Source organism: Trichomycterus rosablanca, chromosome 10, assembly GCF_030014385.1.
Source record: "Trichomycterus rosablanca isolate fTriRos1 chromosome 10, fTriRos1.hap1, whole genome shotgun sequence".
NCBI lineage: Eukaryota > Metazoa > Chordata > Actinopteri > Siluriformes > Trichomycteridae > Trichomycterus > Trichomycterus rosablanca.
In genome coordinates this window covers 15,592,427-15,616,320 of record NC_085997.1, presented here as the reverse complement: position 1 = coordinate 15,616,320, position 23,894 = coordinate 15,592,427, and the positions used below count along the sequence as shown (strand labels likewise).

At 35.3% G+C, this 23,894-nt stretch overlaps 1 protein-coding gene across 1 annotated transcript; it reads left to right on the top strand.

The window, feature by feature from the left end:
• The first annotated feature begins 880 nt into the window (after positions 1-880).
• ldb3b (LIM domain binding 3b) lies at positions 881-22,099 on the top strand. Its single transcript, XM_063002867.1, has 9 exons — positions 881-1,086; positions 8,571-8,722; positions 11,265-11,340; positions 14,141-14,163; positions 15,842-16,042; positions 17,410-17,442; positions 21,065-21,231; positions 21,417-21,453; positions 21,561-22,099. The coding sequence occupies exons 1-9, from the start codon at positions 991-993 to the stop codon at positions 21,655-21,657; spliced, it is 882 nt and encodes a 293-aa protein (XP_062858937.1). The 5' UTR covers positions 881-990; the 3' UTR covers positions 21,658-22,099.
• The last annotated feature ends 1,795 nt before the right edge of the window (positions 22,100-23,894 follow it).

The following is a 23,894-nucleotide window of genomic DNA, read 5'->3' as shown; positions in this document are numbered from 1 at the left end:
TTGTTATTTCTGCCACCTTTTCCCCCATTGCCCATTTTGTTTGTGGCATTTTAACCACAACATTGTACTCCCTTGGTTAAGCATCATGCATGCAGAGTTCTTTTTGTTCTCTGTGGTTCATGGGTAAATAGTTATCTGGCATTCATATTAAAGATGATCTAATTGATCTAGTTACATAACCAGAAAATATGTGTAAACATCTGATACGACCTATTTTTGAACCAGCATAACCTGAGAATAGTCGACTTGAGTGGATCAGCTGAGAGGGGGGTGGCAGTGTGTCATTTCAAGAGCTGAAATGGAATGTGGAGGGTTTAAAGGGCAAGCTGGTTGCAGACATACAAATCATGAGCAACCAGAATGCCCATTCAAAAAAAAAAAAAAAAAAAAATACAAACAGACTCTGTTATTGCCACAAACAACCACTTTCTTTAAGCAAATGGCTTTTTCTTCTCTCTATCACTTTAGGAGGCACTTTGTTTTGTGAATTCACACTGGGCCAGGGCAAAGAAATGTGTTGGCCTAGGAAGAGGCTATATTCGCCCTGTGAATCATAGGGGGCTCGGTATCCATGGGTGTCCCATTACAAACCAAATATGGACCCTGAGGACTCGAGTGCTATCACTTTTTGCAGGGAATAGCTATTCTTAGGCTGTTCATCCAGGCCATCCACACAGGCAAGATCTCTCTTCTTTCTGCTTTTTAACACTTTTTTTCTTTATTTTTTTGGCATAGTTGAGAGTGCAGTAAATAAAATGATTTCTTGTATTCTGGAAAAAGCTGAAAAAGTTTAAGCTTTTGTACAATGCTGACAGCTGCTTGTTGACAGACTGTGTGTTGCTCCACTCATTCCTGCATTACTGTTGTTGTGTTTTAAAGGCTCCTTGGCGCCTGCCCGTCCCCCGGGTGTCCATCCTGACTGCAGGGTAAAGAGCTAACAAAGAGGAAGATAGGAGTTATCTGACTCTTTTCATCTGAACTCTCCACAAAATGAGCAATTACACAGTAACCCTGAGTGGACCTGCACCATGGGGCTTTCGGCTGCAGGGAGGAAAGGACTTCAACATGCCTCTTACAATCTCCAGGGTAAGAATTTACGCTTTTAAATGGGTTCACGTATTTAAGTACTAACATGTAGCATTTTATATGTTACTACCCCTTTAATTTAAAGACATTTTTGATGCAGGCAAAATATATATTTTAAGAATTAGACTTGTCCAAAATGTCAGGTGGTGCAGCCATCCAACCATATTTGCATAAACTAACTTTTAAAAAGAGTAATTTAGTCAAACACCATTCTAAATGAAATGTCTTGGTGCAATTTAACATTTAACTTAAATTAAAAATAACAGCGGGTTGCAAGGAGGTAAACTTTTAAAATGTTATTTACCTAATAAGGTGTGGCTAAACCACCTGATGGAACTGATGGCTGTTAAATTCTTAATTAATGCATAATAATTCTTACAGATAGAAAAAAGATACATTTTATGTATTGTAAAACTTATTAAGTAATTAATTTTAAACTTTCTGGGTTCATAGCTGTTTCACCCCCTAATTTTATCATACAACCATAAGTATAAGGACATCCATCTCTGAGTTTGTTGAACATCCTTTTATAGCCCACCCACAACCCCATGGCTATAATAGCTTCTAAGGCTTTCCAAACAATTTGTGGACAGTGTTTACCCAATTAATCAAAAGAGCATTTGTGAGGTCAGGCAGTTAAATGGGCGAAAAGACTTTGCTTATACCTTTTAAATGCAACCCAATAAAGTGAAATAGGGTCTCAGCCTTAAAGTTAGGGTTTCTCCACACCAGACTCTGTTCCTGAAGATGGGCACCGTTATGCTGAAACTAAAAAGGGCCTTTCTTAAATAATTTAATTTATTTACCTGTAAGCAATGGGTGTGTCTAAAACAGGCAGTGCTCTCTACATGATTGAGGTAGTCCACTAATGATCAGAAGGTTGCTGGTTTAAATCCCACCACTGCCAAGTCACCACTGTTGGGCACCCACACAGGGCTCTTAACTCTTAGTTGTTTTCATTGTATTTGTTCACAATTGTGAGTAAGCTATGGCTAGATGCTATAAATTTAAATGTAAAAACACCTGAACTCAGTAATTGGGAAGGGTGTCCACATACTCTTGGCCTTTAAGTGGGAAGGATTACAAAACCATGCATTGCAGCTGCTGTGTTGTATTGTTATAGCCCAACCTGACATTCCCTCTTCAGCCTTAACCAGAGATAACTGGGAACTTACACTGCGCTCTATGAATAGCATTAAGTGACACCACCTTTGAAAAAATGAATGTGTGCAGTTATAGGATAGGTGAAGAGCCCAGTATGTTATACGTTATATGTTATAATGTAAAATTCTGTACCATTTTCAGGGGTTTTACAATGTCTGATCAAATTATACTCTACATGCTAATTATACTCTACATGCCAGCTTTCAGTTGCTTAGATGACGAATTTTAGTACATTTGTGTGAAAATCGACAGTCTGAACACTAAATTACCTAAAATTATGTTTAGCTTGGTTATATACAGGTATTTTTTATTGTCAGTGTGTACTACTTTGCTGAGACTTTATATCTGGGTAAAAATCGACAGTCTAAACACTAAATAACTTAAAATGATGTTTAGCTTGGTTATATACAGGTATTTTTTTATTGTCAGTGTGTACTACTTTGCTGAGACTTTATATCTGGGTAAAAATCGACAGTCTAAACACTAAATAACTTAAAATGATGTTTAGCTTGGTTATATACAGGTATTTTTTTATTGTCAGTGTGTACTGCTTTGCTAAGACTTTATATCCGAGTAAAAATCAACAGTCTGAAAACTAAATAACTTAAAATGATGTTTAGCTTGGTTATATACAGGTATTTTTTTATTGTCAGTGTGTACTGCTTTGCTAAGACTTTATATCCGAGTAAAAATCAACAGTTTGAAAACTAAATAACTTAAAATGATGTTTAGCTTGGTTATATACAGGTATTTTTTTATTGTCAGTATGTACTGCTTTGCTGAGACTTTATATCATGTTACACAGAAAGATGTTGAGTCCTCGTTAATCACAAATGACAGACCTTGTTTTAGCTCTGGGCTTGTGAACAGAAGCTGTGAGCTAAAACAAGAACGTTTTCTAAGAAATCAGACACTGACACAAATAGAGACAGCGTTTATTTTTTTTTTTTACATCTGGTTAATAGTCAGTCTGGGGTAAAAGTATATTAAAGGCTGATAGCTGTAGACTGGCATGGGAGTCCATCATGTAGTCCATTGTTTACCCTTGCACAGCCTATGTGCCACTGGGAAATGTTCCATTGTCATGGAACACTACATAGTCATGGAACATTCTGGAAAGTGGCAATGTTAAACAACAATAGCCTGAATCATTCAGTTAAACAGAAGCTATGAGCTTACTTTCCACCATCTCTAGGTTTATAGGATGTCCACAAACAAATGTGCTAAACTGTACCTTTGCTTATTTGCTTTTCTTCAAGAATTTGTCTACAGAACCTTAAGACTAGGATATACAACAGCATTTGAGGCACAGCACAGTTCGGTTATTTCCCCGCTTTATTACACCTTTTAAAACAAGCAGTCCAGGACAAAGTGGTTTCATGTGTGAGTTGATACTTGGGAAAATTAGATATTGATCTAATACACTTATTTTTAAACATTGTATGTTTACTATTTACTACGTTTTGCAGGATTTCTCATTTATGGGCTTCTTAAGATCTGAAAACACATTAAAATGCCCCCCATGTACAAACTTAACTAACTTCACCAACCACTTACAGTGGTGTTCAAAAAAATAGCAGTCCAACACCATTGACCTGATAAATCACTGTTTTTAGTAGAAATGCTATTTCTACATAGCAAAAATTTTACTTGAAAGTGTAGTAGAGTAATGAAAACAAAACAAACCCAACAATTAGGACATGCATGCTGCTCATTCTGAGTAATCGAAGCATTGATTGAAAGGTGGTTGTTCAAAATAATAGCAGTGAGGAGTTCAATTGGTGAAGTCATTCATTCTGCAGAAGAACGGGTGTCAGTTTTGGCCCTTATTTAAGGTAGGATGGTGGCAAATGTTGCACAGGTTGGTCATAGCACATTTTCTTTTGAAATACTGGGTAAAATGGGTTGTTCCAGACATTGTTCTGATGAACAGAGTACTTTGATTAAAAAGTTGATAGTAGAGGGAAAAAACATACAGAGAAGTGCAGCAAATTATAGGCTGCTCAGCTAAAATTATCTCAAATGTCTTGAAGTGACAACTAAAATCTGAAAGACGCGGAAGGAAGCGTGGAACTACTGTTCAATTGGATCGAAAAATAGCCAAAATGGCAAAGGTTCAGCCAATGATCACCTCCAGAAAGATCAAGGAACATCTGAAGTTACCAGTGAGTACAGAAGATGATTAAGTGAAGCCAATTTACCAGCAAGAACTTGCAAAGTCCCGTTGTTAAGAAGAAGACGTCCTGAATGGGTTCAAATTTGCCAAGGAACACATTAACTGGTCCAAAGAGAAATGGCTCAACATTTGTGGACTGGTGAAAGCAAAATTGTATTTTTTGGTCTAGTGGCCGTGGACAGTATGTCTGACGCCCCTTGAGCACTGAATTCAAGCCAAAGTACACTGTGAAGACAGTAAAGCATGGTGGTACAAAATAATGATATGGGGATGTTTTTCATACCATGGTGTTACACCTAGTTATCACTTACAAGAGATCATGGATCAATTTAAATATATCAGAATACTTGAGGAGATCATGTTGCCCTATGTCGAAGAAGAAATGCCCTTAAAATGGGTGTTTCAGCATGACAATGACCCAAAACATCTTGGTTACAGACCAACAAGATTGAGGTAATAGAGTGGCCAGCCCAATCCCCTGACTTCAATCTCATAGAGAACTTGTGGGCTGATATCTGAAACGTGTGGAATGTAGTCTAATCATCCCGGACTGGAATACCTGTTCAGAGGAGCCAGAAGTTGGTCGACTCCATGCAACACAGATCTCGGAAACAATTGTAATGCCACTAAATATTCGTTCAGTAATTTAAACTAAAGTGAAACCTCAAACATTTTTAGTTTATAGATAAATTTTTTGAGAAAAATGCTGGCACTGCTATTATTTTGAACAGCCTAATATTCATTTTTCTTAATTTTCTGTAAAGGATGAACACAAACTGGCTAAATTTTGTTAATGTTTTGATTTAGAATTGAAAGTGTAGTATTTTCAGTGCATTTGCATTCATGGAAATAAAAGTTATTAGAATGATTTTGTGATTTATTCACTTTTTTAAAATCACTGCTATTTTTTTGAACACTACTATATAATAATGCACATGAACACTTTGTTTTTTATTATCGTACTTAATCAAGGCTTCATGTATTAATTAATGCATCTGCCAAATGATTTCATGCTTTTATCCACATAGTCTTAAAACTGAGGCTAACTAATGGTCTAATGGTTAAAGGCTTCACTCAGGTGCAAAACAGGTTTTTTTTCTTGTCCAATACAATGTATTGTTCTCTAGAGGATATATTAGAGGATAATACATTGTACTGGACAAGAAAAAAAATAATATATATATTATTGTTTTCAATATAATGCCAGAATGTTTTTCCCCTAAATTTTTACACATATATTCATTTATGCTTATAATTCTTAAAGTCTTGTCTACTTAAACTGTAAGGTAATGTTTAATATGGAAGCACTTCTGTAAGTCGCTCTGGATAAGAGCGTCTGGTAAATGCCAAAAATGTAAATGTAATGTATTGATCGCCATAATTTAGGCTGTTCAAAATTTTCCAACTACTGCACAAAAAATCAAAGATTTTCTTTATATTTACACTGGTGATTTTAAATTATTTTAATGAATGGAAAGCATAATGTCTCGGTAATGACAAAGTATCAGACGAAGTATACAGACGAACAATAAGAGCAGACTGCAGATGAAAGTGAGTGTTCTAGTGTGCAAAAAAAACCACATTTGAAGTCTTTGTAAAATAATGACACTGAAAATTGTCAAATGATTTACATGCGACATTAAAGATAACTTTGCAAAACTACACTTTGCAATATTATCATAGTCCTGTTTGCAGTTTTAAGTGTTTATTATTGGCCTAAAAATCACTCATAGTAAAAGATTTTGTATTATATGAACAAGCAATTACTTCTAACATTGCTTTGTTGCTCACATCAATTCATAGTAATATACTGTAGCGAAGGCTGTTTATCCGCAACAACCACTAGAACGCAACAAGCTGTTTTGTGGCTATTTATTTAAGGAATGCTCTTTTAAAAGACAGGTGCTGCTGCTCACACAGTGACACCAACCACAGTAAAAGCAAGTACAAGCATGCCATACACAAAAATGCCACAGGTGTGAATGTGTGTGTGTATGCCCTGTAAAGGGCTGGCAAAAAATATATAAATAAATAAATAAGTCTTGTTAGAAATAAAATGTCTGCAAGTACAGAGTCCTTCTGTAATTCAACAGAAACCCCCAAAGATGTTTAGTGGATTTGTAAGCAAATGAATTCTCCCTGGAGATGTGACCTTTTAAAAATGTCAGTTTTACACGGCCAGTTCTTCTGCTTTCTGTTTTTCTGTTTTGGTTATGTTTACTTAAATTATAATGATCCTAGAGCATCTCTATTCAATCTATTACAAACTGTCACAGCAAAGAATAGATTTTCTATACAGAATTTTGAATATAGTGTTTTAGTGAGCTATACTATATTAGAAAGTTCTAGAAGAGTTTTCACAAATCCTTACATTCTCATTTCACCAATTAGAACTTGACTGTTAGGACTGTAACCAGATTTGACATGTTAAAAAATGCATTAACAGACATGCAAGGATATTTGTGTGTATACAGACAAAATATATTGTGGCCTAATTCAATTTTACACTTCTAAGTTTGCCTGTATTTCTCTTTGTTGAGTTTTTAGTCATTTTATTTATTCCTGTTAAAATAAGCCATTTTTTTTAAACATTCCAAAAATATTGCAGACATAATAGAGATAATAGAGCAAATTGCATTTTATGGGTAAAGAAAATACTAATAATGACAGAAAGCATAATTCAAAACAAATTTATTAGAAAGTTATTTTTCATAACTCATTAACATTTAAATACGTAATAAACACTAAAATAAAACACATAAAAGATTTTATTATCAGATTAAGGATGAGTGTCTTTTTAAAAAGAAGGTTTATATATATGGTGTATATATACACACCGACCAGGCATAACATTATGACCACTGACAGGTGAAGTGAATAACACTGATTATCTCTTCATCACGGCACCTGTTAGTGGGTGGGACATATTATGCAACAAGTGAACATTTTATCCTCAAAGTTGATGTGTTACAAGCAAGAAAAATCTGGGTCAGAGCATCTCCAAAACTGCAGTTCTTGTGAGTTGTTTCCGGTCTGCAGTGGTCAGTATCTATCAAAGTGGTCCAAGGAAGGAACAGTGGTAAACCAGCGACAGGGTCATGGGTGGCCAAGGCTCACTGATGCACGTGGGGAGCGAAGGCCCAGGGTGCCCATGCTGACCCCTGTCCACCGTAAAAGCGCCAACAATGGGCACGTGAGCATCAGAACTGGACCAAGGAGCAATGGAAGAAGCTGGCCTGGCACCAGGATGCAGGAGGCAAGCCGGCGGAGGCAGTGTGATGTTTTGGGCAATGTTCTGCTGGGAAACTTTGGGTCCTGCCCATGTGGATGTTACTACACATACCACCTACCTAAGCTTTGTTGCAGACCATGTACACCCTTTCATAGAAAAGGTATTCCCTGGTGGCTGTGGCCTCTTTCAGCAGGATAATGCACCCTGCCACAAAGCACAAATGGTTCAGGAATGGTTTGCTTTTAAGAAGTTGCACAATAGCTAAATAAACACAATGCTACAGATTTTAAACTGATGTTTGCTGTTAAGTTTTTCTGAAATTAAACTGCAGCTCTCTTAGTCTTATTATGCATATATTGGACATTTTACTGGTAGAAAGAAAACTGAATGTTTTCTTTAGAGCCAGTTACAGGAGAAATACATTTTCCAATATATTTTACATACAAAATGTCTTGATCAAAGTCTTTGGCAGTACTGGCAGCAGGTGGTGGAAATAAGGGAGTCCTTCATTCTCTTTATTTTTATTTTACAAGCTCCCTGTAAACAATGCTAACACCTCACAGCAGGATGCTGGACAATTGCTGATGTGTTATATCATTATATATTACTAATTCCTATAAGTACCAGCAGATATTAAATAAAACCTGAATGCCTGAGCCAGAAAGATTAAAACAGGTCATTGGTGGATCTTTCAGCAATACATTAATTCAAAGCACACCTTAAAATCAACATAAAATGGTTTGTTGACCACAGAATCAAGGTTTTGCCATGCCCAGTCCAGGATTAGGTGAAAAGAAGAGATTACAAGCAGTGACCTCTATATGTTTCTTAATGGAATAAAACAGTAAAATGATTATGAATACTTTAGTTTCGGTGTCTTAGCTAAGTAATTTGATATGTGTACATCCACAGATCGCACCCAGCAGCAAGGCATCCAGTGGAACCCTGGTTCAAGGTGACATCATCACAGCCATTGATGGGGTCAGCACTGAAGGCATGACCCACCTGGATGCCCAGAACAAGATTAAATTAGCAACTACCAAGCTGAGCCTTAGCATGCAAAAGTAAATCATTTATTAAGATATTCAAATACTAATATTCAAATCCCATCTTATTTTCTAAAACTACATTGTATTCGTTATTCAGCTGTAACTATTTTATAATGTATGGGTTGTTACTCTAACACTTTAGCTGGGAGTTTCTTATTTTTATAAACTTATTTTATAGACTAATTACTCATTAATTAGTTGGCAGCACCAACAGTAACTGACAGGTAAGTCTTTATTTTGCAGTCATTTTACAACAGACTTTACAACAAAAAGTACAACAAAAATTGGTTTGTTGTAAATTATAAAGCCAGATCAGGACAGTTTCATCCTGAAGCAGTTTAGGTCATATTGCAAAGATTAATTTAGTAAGTGTTTTTATGCCTCAGAAATCTGACCAAAGCTTGCAATGATATATTTAAGCTGTTTGTCTAATCACTTTCCATTTGCATATTTAGTGACATATGACTATATAAGGTTTTTTAATCTTAGCAAAATCCAAACCATTAACTAAGAACAAAGTTTAAAAGATGCCGCCAAACTAGCAAAAGAAATATATAATAGGTAAAAAATATCACTTAATAAATAAAATCAGCATGGGGTGGCATGGTGGCACTGCTGAAAAACTTGAAATGGGAGGTAAAATTGTTATTGCTTATCATATTGATCTCAACTTTTAATTACAATTATTTAAAACCTACAATTTATTAGAACTACAATGTATTATTATCAAACAATATATATTTTTTAAATGTATTTGTGTCAAAATTGCTGGCACCTCTAGAAGTTTCTATGAGTATCTAACGTAAATATATTTACATTTATACTTTATGCTTTTAAGTTTACTTGAGTGATTGGAACACCTAAATGGTTAGCAATGACTTCATGTTTCAATTAGCTATAAATATGAGGTGATACACAGATCTAATTCACATTATCATTGATTACTATGAACAGAATAGAGAATATAGCAATGGTGTGAAACATTGAAACAAAAATGCTACAAAAATAGTTAAAAACTTACAAATGTGTTTTCATTTTCAATATCAGGTAAAGGATGAAGACATTTGAAGCAACTAAAAATACTACAAAAATATGGAAGTGGCATATGTTTGTATTGACTGCACACACAGATAAGAGGATGGGTTGATGCGTTGAAATGTTCAAGGATCTATTGAACTGTAGACATTTGTGAGGTCTTGGGGTCATAATATCTACGTATTTGTGCTAACTATGGTTACCTTTCCTGACCGGGAACCAAATGTACTGAAGTGAGCTGTATGTAGAAGAAGAACATTGATTGGTCAAACAGAATCACTACTGGAGTAAGATAATACAAGTGCCATATTCAAGCACAACTTTTGATCTGCATACTAGATTTAACACAGTTTTTATGCCGTATTAGCTGGGATTGGGACTGGCACTAAGAGTGCACTAATAGGGAAGCCAGCTTGAGATGGTTTGGGCATGTGCAAAGGAAGTATTAGAGTTAAATCGAGAGAAGGGTGCTGAGGATGGAGCCACCAGGTAGAAGGAGAAAGTGAAGGCCAGTGAGGAGGTGTTGAATGTGGTGAGGGAGGTCATGCAGGTGGTTGGTGTAACATAGGAGGTGAATGATCCACAGTGGAGACCCCTGATGAGAACAGGCAAAAGAAGAAGAAACAGCATAGCAACCACAGTGGGACAAACTGAAAATCATCCTGTTGTTGCTACTGCTATTGTTACATTTATCGTGGTGTATTTGCTCTTAGCAGCAGGTGGAGAATACCGTCACAGCCTCAACCTCAACTACCTCCTTTTACTTTACTAACTTTACTTGTATAACATTTTTTTTCAATTGTTGTTTTTTATTAAACGTTTTGTTCATGCTTTAAAATAGAAAGAAATCTTATATTTTATATAGTTTATAGCTACGTAGATCTGTACATATAATATATCTAAACAATAGTTTTGTCCCTAATTTTACAATTACATGATCTTTGAGACAAAAAAAAAAAATATATATAAATAAAAGACAGAAAAAACATGTCCATATGGTGTAAAAGTCAGTAAAGAACAAACTGAACAGTCTACTCAATCCAATGAAATACAAAGTGACTTGTTACCAGTGTTAAATAGTTAAATCTTTGATGATAGTGGAGTGAGACAGCATGGGTCAAAATTCATTCAAGGTCTATTGTTATTGTGGTAAATGAAAACCATTTTGAGAGCAAAGGCACTTTTATCATGGCCCCTTTGACCTATCCCCACCATTCAACATATGTAGTTAAAATCACAATGGTTACAATCCAGACTGAAAAGTGTATGTAGGTCTCTGGATGTTTGGCATCCTTAGCTGGTCAAGGACAAAACTATTGAAAACACAGCTATCGAAAAGCAATCACTGTCAACACAGACCGCACAAATTCTATGTGCCTTAGTATGCTGTTACTTTGGATGTATCCACATTTATCCTCACACTGATAAATAATTTTGTGGCATTAATACAATACTGAGTGCTATCATGTATTGTGCAGCTGTTGTACAATAATTTACATTTGATTTGTTTCGACTCTGTCAGGTCAAGACGTCCAGCCCCTGTGCCCACAGCTACACCAAGAATAGACTCACCAATGCCTGTTATTCCTCACCAGAAGGTAATTATATTTCACTCATTCACACTAGGTGTACCAGACAACTTGGATTTAAATTAACTAATTTGGTTTCTGCTGTTAAATAAATTAAATATGACAAGGGGCAGGATGGTGGCTCAGTGGGTAGCACTGTCGCCTCACAGCAAGAAGGTCCTGTGTTTGATCCCCAGGTGGGGCGGTCCAGGTCCTTTCTGTATGGAGTTTGCATGTTCTTCCCATGTCTGTGTGGGTTTCCTCCGGGAGCTCCGGTTTCCTCCCACAGTCCAAAGACATGCAAGTGAGGTGAATTGGAGATACAAAATTGTCCATGACTGTGTTTAACATTAAACTTGTGAACTGATAAATCTTTTGAAAAGAATAACTACTGATCCTGTTATGAATGTAACCAAAGAGTGTAAATCATGACATTAAAATCCTAATAAATAAATAAATATGACAAGACAAAGCATATAAAGCAAATAAACTCTGAGTTGATTAATAATTCTTTTCTTTTCCTGTTTTAAACACAATTAACTGACATCAATGTTTTCAGAAGCGATTCTTCAGGTTTATCAATTTGTCTAAGCAACCTAGTCTTGTTCTAGCAAATTTTCAGAATGTGCAATGTATACAGACAATAATTTAAATTTAATTGAACAATTTAAATGCAACAGCTCAATGAGCCTAAGGATTTAAAAAGATTTTAGCAGTTAGCCGGGAACTAAATATGATTTAAGGCAGCACAGTGGGGTAAGTTGGTTTGATTCCCCAGCCGAGCAACCAGGGTCATTACTGTGTTAAGTTTGCATGTTCTCCCTGTGTCTGCAAGGGTTTCCTCCGAGTGCCCCGGTTTCTTCTCACAAGTCCAAAAACATGCAGTCAGACCAACTGGAGCTACTTAAAACTACCCTTACCTCAGCCCTCTGCACCTTCCCCCACTTTTTTGCCAAAAACTAGCCTATTTTACCTATGGTTATAATCTGTATATACACTATATGTACAAAAGTATTGGGACACCCCTGCAAATCATGTGTTGTTATAGCTGAAAAGATCATCTACAGGTCATTCTATTTTACTACCTTTTGTTTTTAAAATGGGATGTCCAAGCTCATGGTAGGTGTTCAAATACTTTTGGACATATAGTGTATACTGTATATACAGAGTATAACACATTTACAAACTGCATATGAACAATTATACCTTGCTGTATGGTTTGTATTATTCAATGAAGATTCAAAGTTTACTGTGTCTGAATGTCTGAATGCCCTTATCTTATGTTAGACATAATTAACGACACCCTCTCCGCATCAAGTGATCAGTGATTTACCCTCCGAAACATCTGCCTCTGCATGTTGTCTTTGGGTAATGGATAATACCACTTACAACCAGAGCTCCAGCTCTGTACCCTATCCAAATTCTCAGAAGGGAGTTGGTGCCTAATTTAGAACACTATCACTAAGGTTATTTAATGTTACATCCAAATTATTCTACCCAACTATTAGGATCTTTGACCTTAATTAAACACATTACCATTCATAACACTCAACTAACATGAGATTGAGGGTGGCTTGGTTGGCCTTTTCTGAATTCCCTAAGCGTGCTATTGCAGCGAACTCGGGCAGAAATACTCAGAACATTCTGGTAGTTACTTTAGCACACTGTAAGTGATCAGTGGCAGGAGCTGTTAGTCCACCTGGCTCCGTTCCTGTTGACTGTAATCTGACCACACACTAGTGAGGCCATTTTTGTATCTACAACCTCAAACTCTTTTCCAAATGACTACATGCATACCAGTTATTTTCAGCCTGTGTGGGCCACATTGTGTCGTTAAACTGCTATGCATTACACAGATTTATTTTATGGGAATATTTTATAATTAGGGATTATACCATTTGGGTTTTCTTTACAAACTTGGCAAAGGGACTACTCTGTCATGTAATTTAAAATACAAATCCGTCACCTTTATACAATTAACTTTAACTGTACATGATTTAATAAATAATCTTATTTATTCTGTGTTGCTATTTTTACATATCAAATTGTTTATAAGATATTTTCTTGACTATCTGGTGCTAATAAATGCCCCAATAAACAAAAAACTCCAACTCAAGTTAATAAAATCATAGAGAAGGCATAGAGTGCCTTCTCTATGCCTCTTTTTTGGGGATTTATGGTAAACTGCACACAATGCAACAACTTTTGGGAGAGTAAAAATAGTAGTATGTAAAAGAAAAAAACAAGGAAAATGTACCTTCATAACCAATGAAAGTCATTTTAGCTCTATTACCCTGTCATATATTTTCCACATTCTGTTTCCAGGGCAAAGAAATGAAACTCATTGTGTCACTGTCAGATTAAGAGCTTAAAGTTATTTTCTGTACAAATAATTGATTGGAATATGTAGATAAAACCTGACATGATCTCAGGCAAGCTCAGCCTGGATGTCTCTGTTCTTAGGTCGTGTTGAACCAGCCCACCTCCTGTTCCAGTCAATCATGCTGTACTGCTAGCAAGCTGGAATGTCAGACAAATGCACCCTTACTGCTAGCAAGCTTAAATGTCAGACTAATACACCCCCTAATAACCATTATTTTAGTAATGTGACATATAAAATACACCTTGTATATTTATGGGCACATTAGTGGGGTCAGGGTACGGTAGTGCTGCTTCCTGGAAATGCAAAAAAAAACCTGAAACTACATTTTGTTCTTTCATTTATTAGCTGGTTGTCACTGAAGGCAATTATATGATGTGATTGAATTGAAGCTGAACATCATTCTTCTGTCTCTTCCTGTCTGTGTCTAATCTGTACATGTTGCTCCAGGTCATTGCCAACACAGCTGCCAAGTCAGTACATTTACTGAGTTCTTTAAGTGTTTAAGTGTGTTTGTGCATGTGTGTACGCTGCCTTTAAAAGAGTTGGAACACAATGTAATTAACATGTTTAGTTAAATTAGTTTAAATACTCCAACACTTAATGTCTAAAATAATATTTGAAATAAAAAAATAAAAAAACACACACACACACACACACACACACACGTGTAAATGATATGTATGTCATGGCAATCTTGGGATTTTAATCATTTCAGTTCCATAGATTTTATAATTGCTTTTTCTCAGATTTAATTTCATAAATTTATTGTGGTATTTAACAAATGCTGGATCAGAAACATACATTGTAATCTAGATTATTATCATGGTTATGTAATTTACCTGTAGGGCATGGTCTTTTATTTAAAAAAAAAAGCAAGATACAGAAATCATTAAAATTCCAAGACTGCCATAATATGCAAGAAAACTCAATGACTACTCATATAATCTCAATAAGAGTAATGATGAGGATTTTCTTTTGTATGGTTTTTCATCTCTTTTATGTGAAATTAAAATCAAACAAATTTTAGGCATTTTATTATGCTTTAAACATCGTACCAAATATACAAAATAAACTATAAATGTTATTCATTTATTTATTTAAGTTTTGAAGTAAAATAGTTAGCTTATGTTAAAAATACTTAGAATACAATACTTTATATTTCAAGTAGGTTTTTTTATATTTAGACAAAAAATTATTGTATTTAAATATAAAATAAAGGTTCAAGACGTAAATAACATTGTAAACTTTATTATTTGAATAAGAAAATACTTATTTTCAAACTTAAAGCACAAATTAATATATGGAAGATTGCACTATTTCTTTTTTACTAAGGTTATTCCAAAGTATCATTTTACTGATTTAAAAGCAGTATTTTTTGCCATTGATCCAAAATGTCTTTGGAAATGAAAAATTGCATAATATATTTACAAATATGGCATTTAGCAGATGCTTTTGTCCAAAACAATTTACAACTGTGACTGAATACACTGTTGTGGCCCAACAGTGGCAACGTGTATTTGTGCCCTTGTAGCAAATCAAAGTCACCTATATCATTAACAGTCTGTTTTGGACAAACCTCTTCAAACTACAGAGTTATTGTGTTAAAAAACATAGCTTAGGCATGATTAAGAGCAAAATTAGAGCAAAAAACTTAATGTTAATATTGTTTAATATATTGTTAATATTATTTTTAGCTGCCACAAAATGTACTAATAATAATAATAATATACAGAAATTTGTGCATTTATTTAAAACGTGTGTTAAATAGCAGCAGATAAAACAATCTATATTTTGCAAAGTGTCTTGGCAAGTGGAGTTTATTGTTTATCAAGAACTAGAAGTTAAAACCTACACATTTACAGTAAAGTAAATATACAAGTTGTGCATGTGCTATACAATGTGTCTGCTTATTACTAATAAATAACATGGTCTGTTTATTAATTATTTTGCAAAATAAATAAAAATACAAATTTTACTGCATGGACTGCAAGACATGTACTAAAACTGATTTGATGCATTAATTTGATTAGTAAAGTATCACTCAAGACTTTGGAATGTTTCTAAAATAAATTACTTTGCTTTCTGTTTGGCTCCACCAAACCTTCTCAAACAACCTTTCAATCTTGCCAATTTTCTGCCCTTCAACAGTCAAGAGTACGTTCCCAGCTTCAACCCCATTGCGCTGAAGGACTCTGCTCTGTCAACTCACAAGCCCATTGAGGTAAAGGGCCCAGGAGGTAAAGCCACTATCATCCACGCCCAGTACAACACCCCCATCAGCATGTACTCACAAGATGCCATCATGGATGCTATTGCTGGTCAGGCTCAGGCAAGAGGCAATGATATGAGGTGAGTTTTCCTGAACTTGTAACTATGATCTGAGTTAATATGATTGAAGTTTTAGAACAGATCAAGTTAGGAATGTAAATGTCTTACTAGATGTTTACACTAGGGGACTCCTTTGACTGTTTTTCTCTGCATATAATGTTGACAGTACATCTGCTCATCTGTGTTTTACCAGATCACCCATTTATCAGATTTCTTAGATTATAAAATTTGCCAGTTTATAAGATATATTGTACTTACACCTATTGACCGTGCTACTATTTACACCTAACATATAATGTAGGTGTACTTGTGGGGATATACTGTTCTAAGTCTGTTGCAATTTGGCAGCAACCCTCCATCCATACTTTTTAAAGGGACCACAGAGAACCACCACTGAAACACATAGGACCAACCCCTAAACCTCTACCTAACATGAATAATACAACACGCAACACCCTGCAATACTACAGCATGTGCAAGCATTTTAGTGTGTATATACAGATTGTGGGCTTGAGTTTATTTTTGAGTTATTACTATTGAGTTCAGGTGCTCTGGTTGTGGGCAACTGTTTTTTAAGTGGTCCAACAGCTTTGAGAGTGGCAAGTGGCAACACGTAAGCCCTTTCTTGTTCCAGATAGTCTGTCATGCACAAAATAAGGGTTATAAAGACATAGTTTGACGAGTTTTTTGTAGAGGAACTCACTCACCTGCACAGACCATAAACCCGTGAATTTAACATTGATTCTCAATCTGGCATTTCTGTCTGAATATAGTGGTTTAATTGGTTGAATGGGCACACTTTCTCACAGATGCGTTTTAAAATCTTGTCAAAGGCATATTCAGATGAATGGAGACTGTAATAGCCACAAAGTGGGGAAAGCTGCTTTTTAAAGTCTATTTTTTAGAGTATGATGTCTAACAAGCTCATGGTCAGGTGTCCACATATTTTGGCCATATAGTGTATACAGTATAGTATAGTATGAGATATATACAGTGTATATATATATATATATATACTGTATATATATTTTTATATATATATATATATATATATATATATATATATATAGAGAGAGAGAGAGAGAGAGAGAGAGAGAGAGAGAGAGAGAGTATTAGATATATAGTATGAGTATGCTTATATATTTGTATGAGAATCTTGCTGTAAATATTGTCCCATTTTGTAACACCAATAAAAGACAATGTAAAAGACTTCCCTACTATTGTATTTCAACCTCATCTTTCCTCTTCCTCCCTTTCCTTGCCAACTGTCACTCCATCCACAACCAACCACTCAATCCAATCGAACATAAACCCCATGTTGTGCCTCATCCTTCCTTCACATCTCTGTTTCCACTTTTCTGCATTCTGGCTCATCATTTGACAATCAGTGGTGAAGAAGCTGCTGCTGGATCTCCCCTTGGGTAAGTAGTTGAAGGTTACTTAGAACCATTTCATAAACTCAGGCATGTCTTTTCATCTTTTTCTATCTCAAGTGTATGTTCATCATTGTCAAGACCTGGTTGCAAAACACACACATACATATACAAACACACACACACATGCAGTTTATCTTTTTTATTAATGCTTTTATGGCATTGAACTATCATTTGATAGTTTCGTCATGAATAATAATGTGTGACTGAAGCATGCAATGGGTTCAGGTTCGGGTATGGACTATAAATACAAAGGAATGTAGATCTGTGGCCAGATATTATGTAACATCTAACATCATGGCAGGTTTACAGTATCCATGCTTTGCCTTTTATGATAATCTCCTTCCATGCTTACCATAATTGTAAATTTTATTTATAAAATAGTATATTTTATAAATATACTGCATCTTACCATAAGAATTTCTATGAAGAATGATAAACTGTTTTACATGGCAGTTTTAACATGGATCAAATAATTATTATACAAATGGGCAAAAGTACGTAACAATATATCATCCTCCAAATCGTACCCTTGTCTAACTGTGTCTCGTGGTAAACCAGTGTTTTGGGTCTACATTTCATGTTCAATTATACTAACCTGTTATTGCATTATTTATTGTTACACTTCATGTCAGTATATGACCATGAATATATGCTCATTCAGTCAAAATTGCATTTGTAAGATCAGACAGTGATATAGGATGAGAAGGCCTGGCTTGCAATCAATCTTTCTTTTTTAAGTGTTTAATAGGGTTTGAGGTCAGAGCTCTGTGCAGGTCACATAATTGCTTCACATAATGCCCTACATAATGCTCCACATTTATATAGTACCTTTCACATGTCCAAGGACACAGTACATGCAAAACAACAATAGGGGAGAAGAGAAGAATAGTAAGCAGTAAAGAGAAAAAAGTGGAGCTTTGAAGGCAGAGAAGAAGAGATTGAGGGAGAGAGTTCCAGAGTTTGAGAGCTGTAGAACTGAAGGACCTGCCAGCCACTGATGCAAGTCTGATACTTGGGTATGATTATGATGTATAGGGGTGAGACCATAAAGGGCTTTGAAGGTAATTGTAGCCAGTTCAGTAGTTAAGCAAGTAGAGAGCTGCAGAAATCCAGTCAGGACAAATGAAAGTATTTACCAGCATTTTACCATCATTATCGCTTAGCAGAGGGCAGAGGTGTGAAATGTTATGCAAGTGATAAATTGCAGCCTTAGTGATAGGTAGGTAGGTAGGTAGGTAGGTAGGTAGGTAGGTAGGTAGGTAGGTAGGTAGGTAGGTAGGTAGGTAGATAGATAGATAGATAGATAGATAGATAGATAGATAGATAGATAGATAGATAGATAGATAGATAGATAGATAGATAGATAGATAGATAGATAGATAGATAGTAATCCCAAAAAAAACAATACGCTTGAAGTACGGCTTAAAGTGTGGCTCAGATGGTAGTGATGAAGCTGTATATTGTTTGTGTAACAGTAAAACCTAAGGCCATGATTATAAATGATCTGGCTGCAGATCAGTAGACTTAAGACCACAAAAAGAGACTGAGGTTTTCCTAAAAGGTTTAGTAGAGGGGGATCTAAGATGACATTCAATCAGCTTATGGTTAGTGAAGCCAGCATCAGAAGTAAAACCCTCAGGCACAGACAATTTAAAGTGGAGGTAATACTCAGGCTGTTGCCAGGTTTCAGTTAACAAAAACACATCCAGATTATCATGGATGATTAGTTTATTAATCAAAGATGCCTTATTAGTAATTGAGCTAATGTTCAGAAGTCCTACTTTAGCAGGGATGATGGTTTTAGAGGAAGTAGAAGTGTGAGTGTCCAGATTACAGAGAGAACAACGAACGCCATGGTTAATGCCACGTAAAGCAGTTCTGATCCTAGAAGCTCTTTGTGAATCCAGATAACTGGAATGCAGTCTCTCGAGACACATAGATACATATTTAAGCTTTTTAATTATTGTGTCAAATATGTAAACAACATTGCAGGAATACTGGGATGCAGTCTTTCGAGACACAGCGAGTCGAAGAAGAGTGAGACGGGCATACATATTTAAGCTTTTTAAGTATGTGAACAACATTGCAGGAATACAGACTACATAAAAAAACAATGTTCAAAGTATAAAAAGTAGAGAACACATAGTCTAAAGAGTCTTAACACTATTTTATTGATTGATATTTTTTTAAGGAATCACCACAATGCGATAACATCTTAGCCTTAATCTGTACACCACATTAGCCAAAACATCACAAAGATTTGGGTGCAGGGAAGCTGAATAGGCTTGTAGCTGAATGTGCAGCATCCATCAAACAACCAGCAGAGGTCATAATTGCAGCAGTTATGAGGAATCCTCTCTGGAATTCCCGCCCTCAGACAAGTCAATCATTGTTTGTATAGACAACCGGCCTGCTGGTAGCAGAGCTAAGGTGTCAGCTTTGGTTTGCTAGCATGTTTTACTATTGTGCCACCTGAGCACCACTACTGGCATAATTGTGGTTAGATGTTTGACCACTGTTCATGTCAGAATGGGTGGAGTTTGCTGTCACAGACTCTTCAGTTCATCCTACATATTCTCAATAGAATTAAGGTCATGACTTTTGGAGGACCATCTCAAAAGCTTTATTTTACCTGACATTATTCATAATTTTAATAGGTGAGTCATTGTCCTGTTGAAAGACCCATCTACATCCTACAATTTAAACTTGTTTTCAGCTTTTTTTTATTTTAATATATATATACTTCTAGAAAACCTACAAGAAAACTGACAGACAGTAGTAATATCAATAATCTGGAAATTCAGGGCAAATTGTAACACTTTTCTAGGGAAAAATGGAAAAACAGCACTTTTAAAACTAAGTACACTAAAAATTAATACATGATTGTATGATTACAAGTACGTACTGTATATAAAAAACACAGTACTACACAGCACATTGACTAAAATATTAGTTTGAACTTTTTTTATTAATAAAAAAAATTATCAAAGGGTTTGTCAATAAAGATTGTTAAAAAATACTAATGTTTACTTGTATATTCAACTGCAAACGTTCAGCTGACAGAGTGTACATTTAGATGATCTATCAGTGAGCACCTTTGTTATCGTTGGCACATTTAGAGCTGACTTGGGCAGCAATAGGCAGCAATAGCAATGGGCAGCAATAGCATAGCATGAAAAGGTCACGGGTTCAAGCCCCACCACTGCCAAGTTGCCACTGTTGGGCCCCTTAGCAAGGTAAAATGTCATAAATGTTAATGATGCTTATTTGGTTATTGCACTGTAGGGCCTCAAACAGGCCTCCAACTCTGGATACACTTTTCCAAGTGTCAGAGCTGAGCAATCATTGATAGGGTTTAGCACTAAGGATGGTTTCTATATATTTCTTTCTTTATTTGTTTTCATAGTTTTCATAGATGAAATGAAATTTGACGACAGGCTATATTTTTCTGAAGGTGTGACAAGTGGTTTTGGGTGATTTAAGTAGCACTCTTTGGAGACACTACTAAAGATTAAATGTTCTCTACTATTATTAACTTAACTATCAACTAACTAAGTGTTCTATCATCTGATCTTTTTTTCTTTTCTTTTTTGTGTTTGGGTGGCAGTTCAATCCTTGTCAAAGATCCTCTGGTGGACAGTGCTTCTCCTGTATACCAGGCTGTGATAAAACCAGAGGATAAAGAGAATGAACTTTCTGACTGGGCTCGCCGTGCTGTCAACCTGCAGTCCAAATCCTTTCGCATCCTTGCACACATCACAGGGACCGAATACAGTAAGTTTCTAGTTCACCTAGAATAACATTATTATTTTGGCACGATTATGGCAATGCTGCCAAAATTATACTGGTTTTATACTATTACATACTATTATAGAATTTATACTACTTACACTATTTATACTATTTGGTTTGTGCTTAATCAACACCAGCTGATATGTTTTTCATTTCATTCATTTCAGTGCAAGATCCAGATGAGGAGGCTCTAAGGAAATCAAGGTACATTACTTTTTTTGTTTTGTTTATTATTGAATCCAGCTAATAGATTGGCCTGTGTTAAGATGAGTACATACCCAAGTATATCTTCTTCTCTCTATCTATTACAGGGAAAAGTTTGAATCAGAGATGAAGGGTCCACGATTTGCCAAGCTGAAAAACTGGCACCATGGGCTTTCTGCACAGATCCTGAATGTCCAGGAGTAATCACTACATGAGGCATTTAAAGATATTATGAAGGCAACCTAGAAGATAAAGGGAAGGCATCACAGAAAAGTAGCTGGAACGTGAAAAAAAGAGTCGCATTAGTCTTTGAGAATAAAGCAGTAGATTAGTATTTAAAAGTAGAATAAGCTCCCCTTGCTGCTCTGAGCTCCTATGTCAATATGGTTATGTATTTTCATGCTAATAAGATACGTAGTATAGTGCTTTTTTTCCCTCTTTATCTCTTTGCTTGTCTGTTGTCTTTTCTCCTCCTATGTTTTCTTTTGGCTGATTGTTCTAAATTAAAATTACTTGTTGATGTACAAAGATAAATCATAGAGAAACTATGTATACTATGCATTGCACCACCATATCTCATGCAAACATATATCAAATGTACTGTTATTAATGTGAATAAAACGTGTATGATTTTAGGAATTAGAAACTAGTCCTGAAAGATTCATTTTGCCATATCTGTCATAAATATAAATTCTTATTCTTATTGTACAATCATTTGATATTCTATTATCATATACCTACTGTATCACTGTACTATATCTTTTGAGACATACAATACATATATAGTATACCATGGCTGTCTACAATGCTGCTGCAGTACTTGGTGGAACATCTTTTTGCTTTGATAACCTCTATTAAGTGATTTCGGTGAGTGTTAACAAGCTTCTAACACCTCTCTTGTCGAATATCCGCCCATTCTTCACGTGCAAATCTTCTAGTTCATGAGGTTTGATGCTGCAAAATCTGGATTTTCTGGAGTTTTAATCTGGAGACCCCAGGGTAGTCCAGGGCAGATTTATTAACCAAGCCTTGATTGACTTAGAAGTTTGCCAAGCAGTTCCAGTTTTGATTTGTCACTCCATAGAACTGTGTTTCAGACGTCTTGCAGGCCTCCAAAATTCCTTAGTGTCACCATGGTTTATATAACACATCCCAGCTGAAGCAAATTAGAGGTCATTATTAAGTTCCCAATGGCGTAATCTTGTCGCTCAACTTCAGGTCATACAGACTAGCACTAGGTTTAGGACCAGCAATTTTATGTAGGGATTGAATAATGGTGACATGGCAGTATGAATAATATATCATCATTCATCATTCATCATTCATGCATACAAGTGTAAAGTTATAAATCCTTATTTTATTTAGGGGGTTGGATATTCTGATTGCAACAGAGTAAAACGCTGATGACATGACGGCTTTCATTGACGGCATATAAACGTGGTGCCACATTTTACTAACAGTGAACCACCACAATAACATTAAAAAGGCAGTGGTAGCTCAGCGATTAAAGTACGTTTGTCAGGTTGTCACTGTTGGACCCTTGAGCAAGGCCCTTAACCCTCAATTGCTTGCAATGTATACAGTCTCAATTGTACGACGGCGTATTAGGGCCACTTTAAAGAAAAATATTTTTTTAAGTTTCGATTTTGAGAATGAAGTCGTAGAAGTTTCAATTTCGAGAATAAAGTCGAAATAATTATGAGAATAAAGTCGTATACGTTTTGATTTTGAGAATAAAGTTGTATACGTTTTGATTTTGAGAATAAAGTTGTATACGTTTTGATTTCGAGAATAAAGTCGAAATAATTATGAGAATAAAGTCGTATAAGTTTTGATTTTGAGAATAAAGTTGTATACGTTTTGATTTCGAGAATAAAGTCGAAATAATTATGAGAATAAAGTCGTATAAGTTTTGATTTTGAGAATAAAGTCGATATAATTATGAGAATAAAGTCATATAAGTTTCGATTTTGAGAATAAAGTCGATATAATTATGAGAATAAAGTCATATAAGTTTTGATTTTGAGAATAAAGTCAAAATAATTATGAGAATAAAGTTGTATAAGTTTCGATTTTGAGAATAAAGTCAAAATAATTATGAGAATAAAGTCGTATAAGTTTCGATTTCGAGAATAAAGTCGAAATAATTATGAGAATTAAGTCGTATAAGTTTTGATTTGGAGAATAAAGTTGAAATAATTATGAGAATAAAGTCGTATAAGTTTCGATTTCGAGATTAAAGTCGAAATGATTGCGAGATTAAAGTTGAAATAATTATGAGATTAATGTCAAATTAATGTCGAAATATTGTGGCCATAGCAACCTCCTTGTGTTAAAATGAGGGATGTTCATGATTTGTAATACTTTCATATCGGTTTATTCTCGGAATCAAAACTTTAAAATATTTTTTACGACTAATACGTCGTGCAATCGTAAGTCTC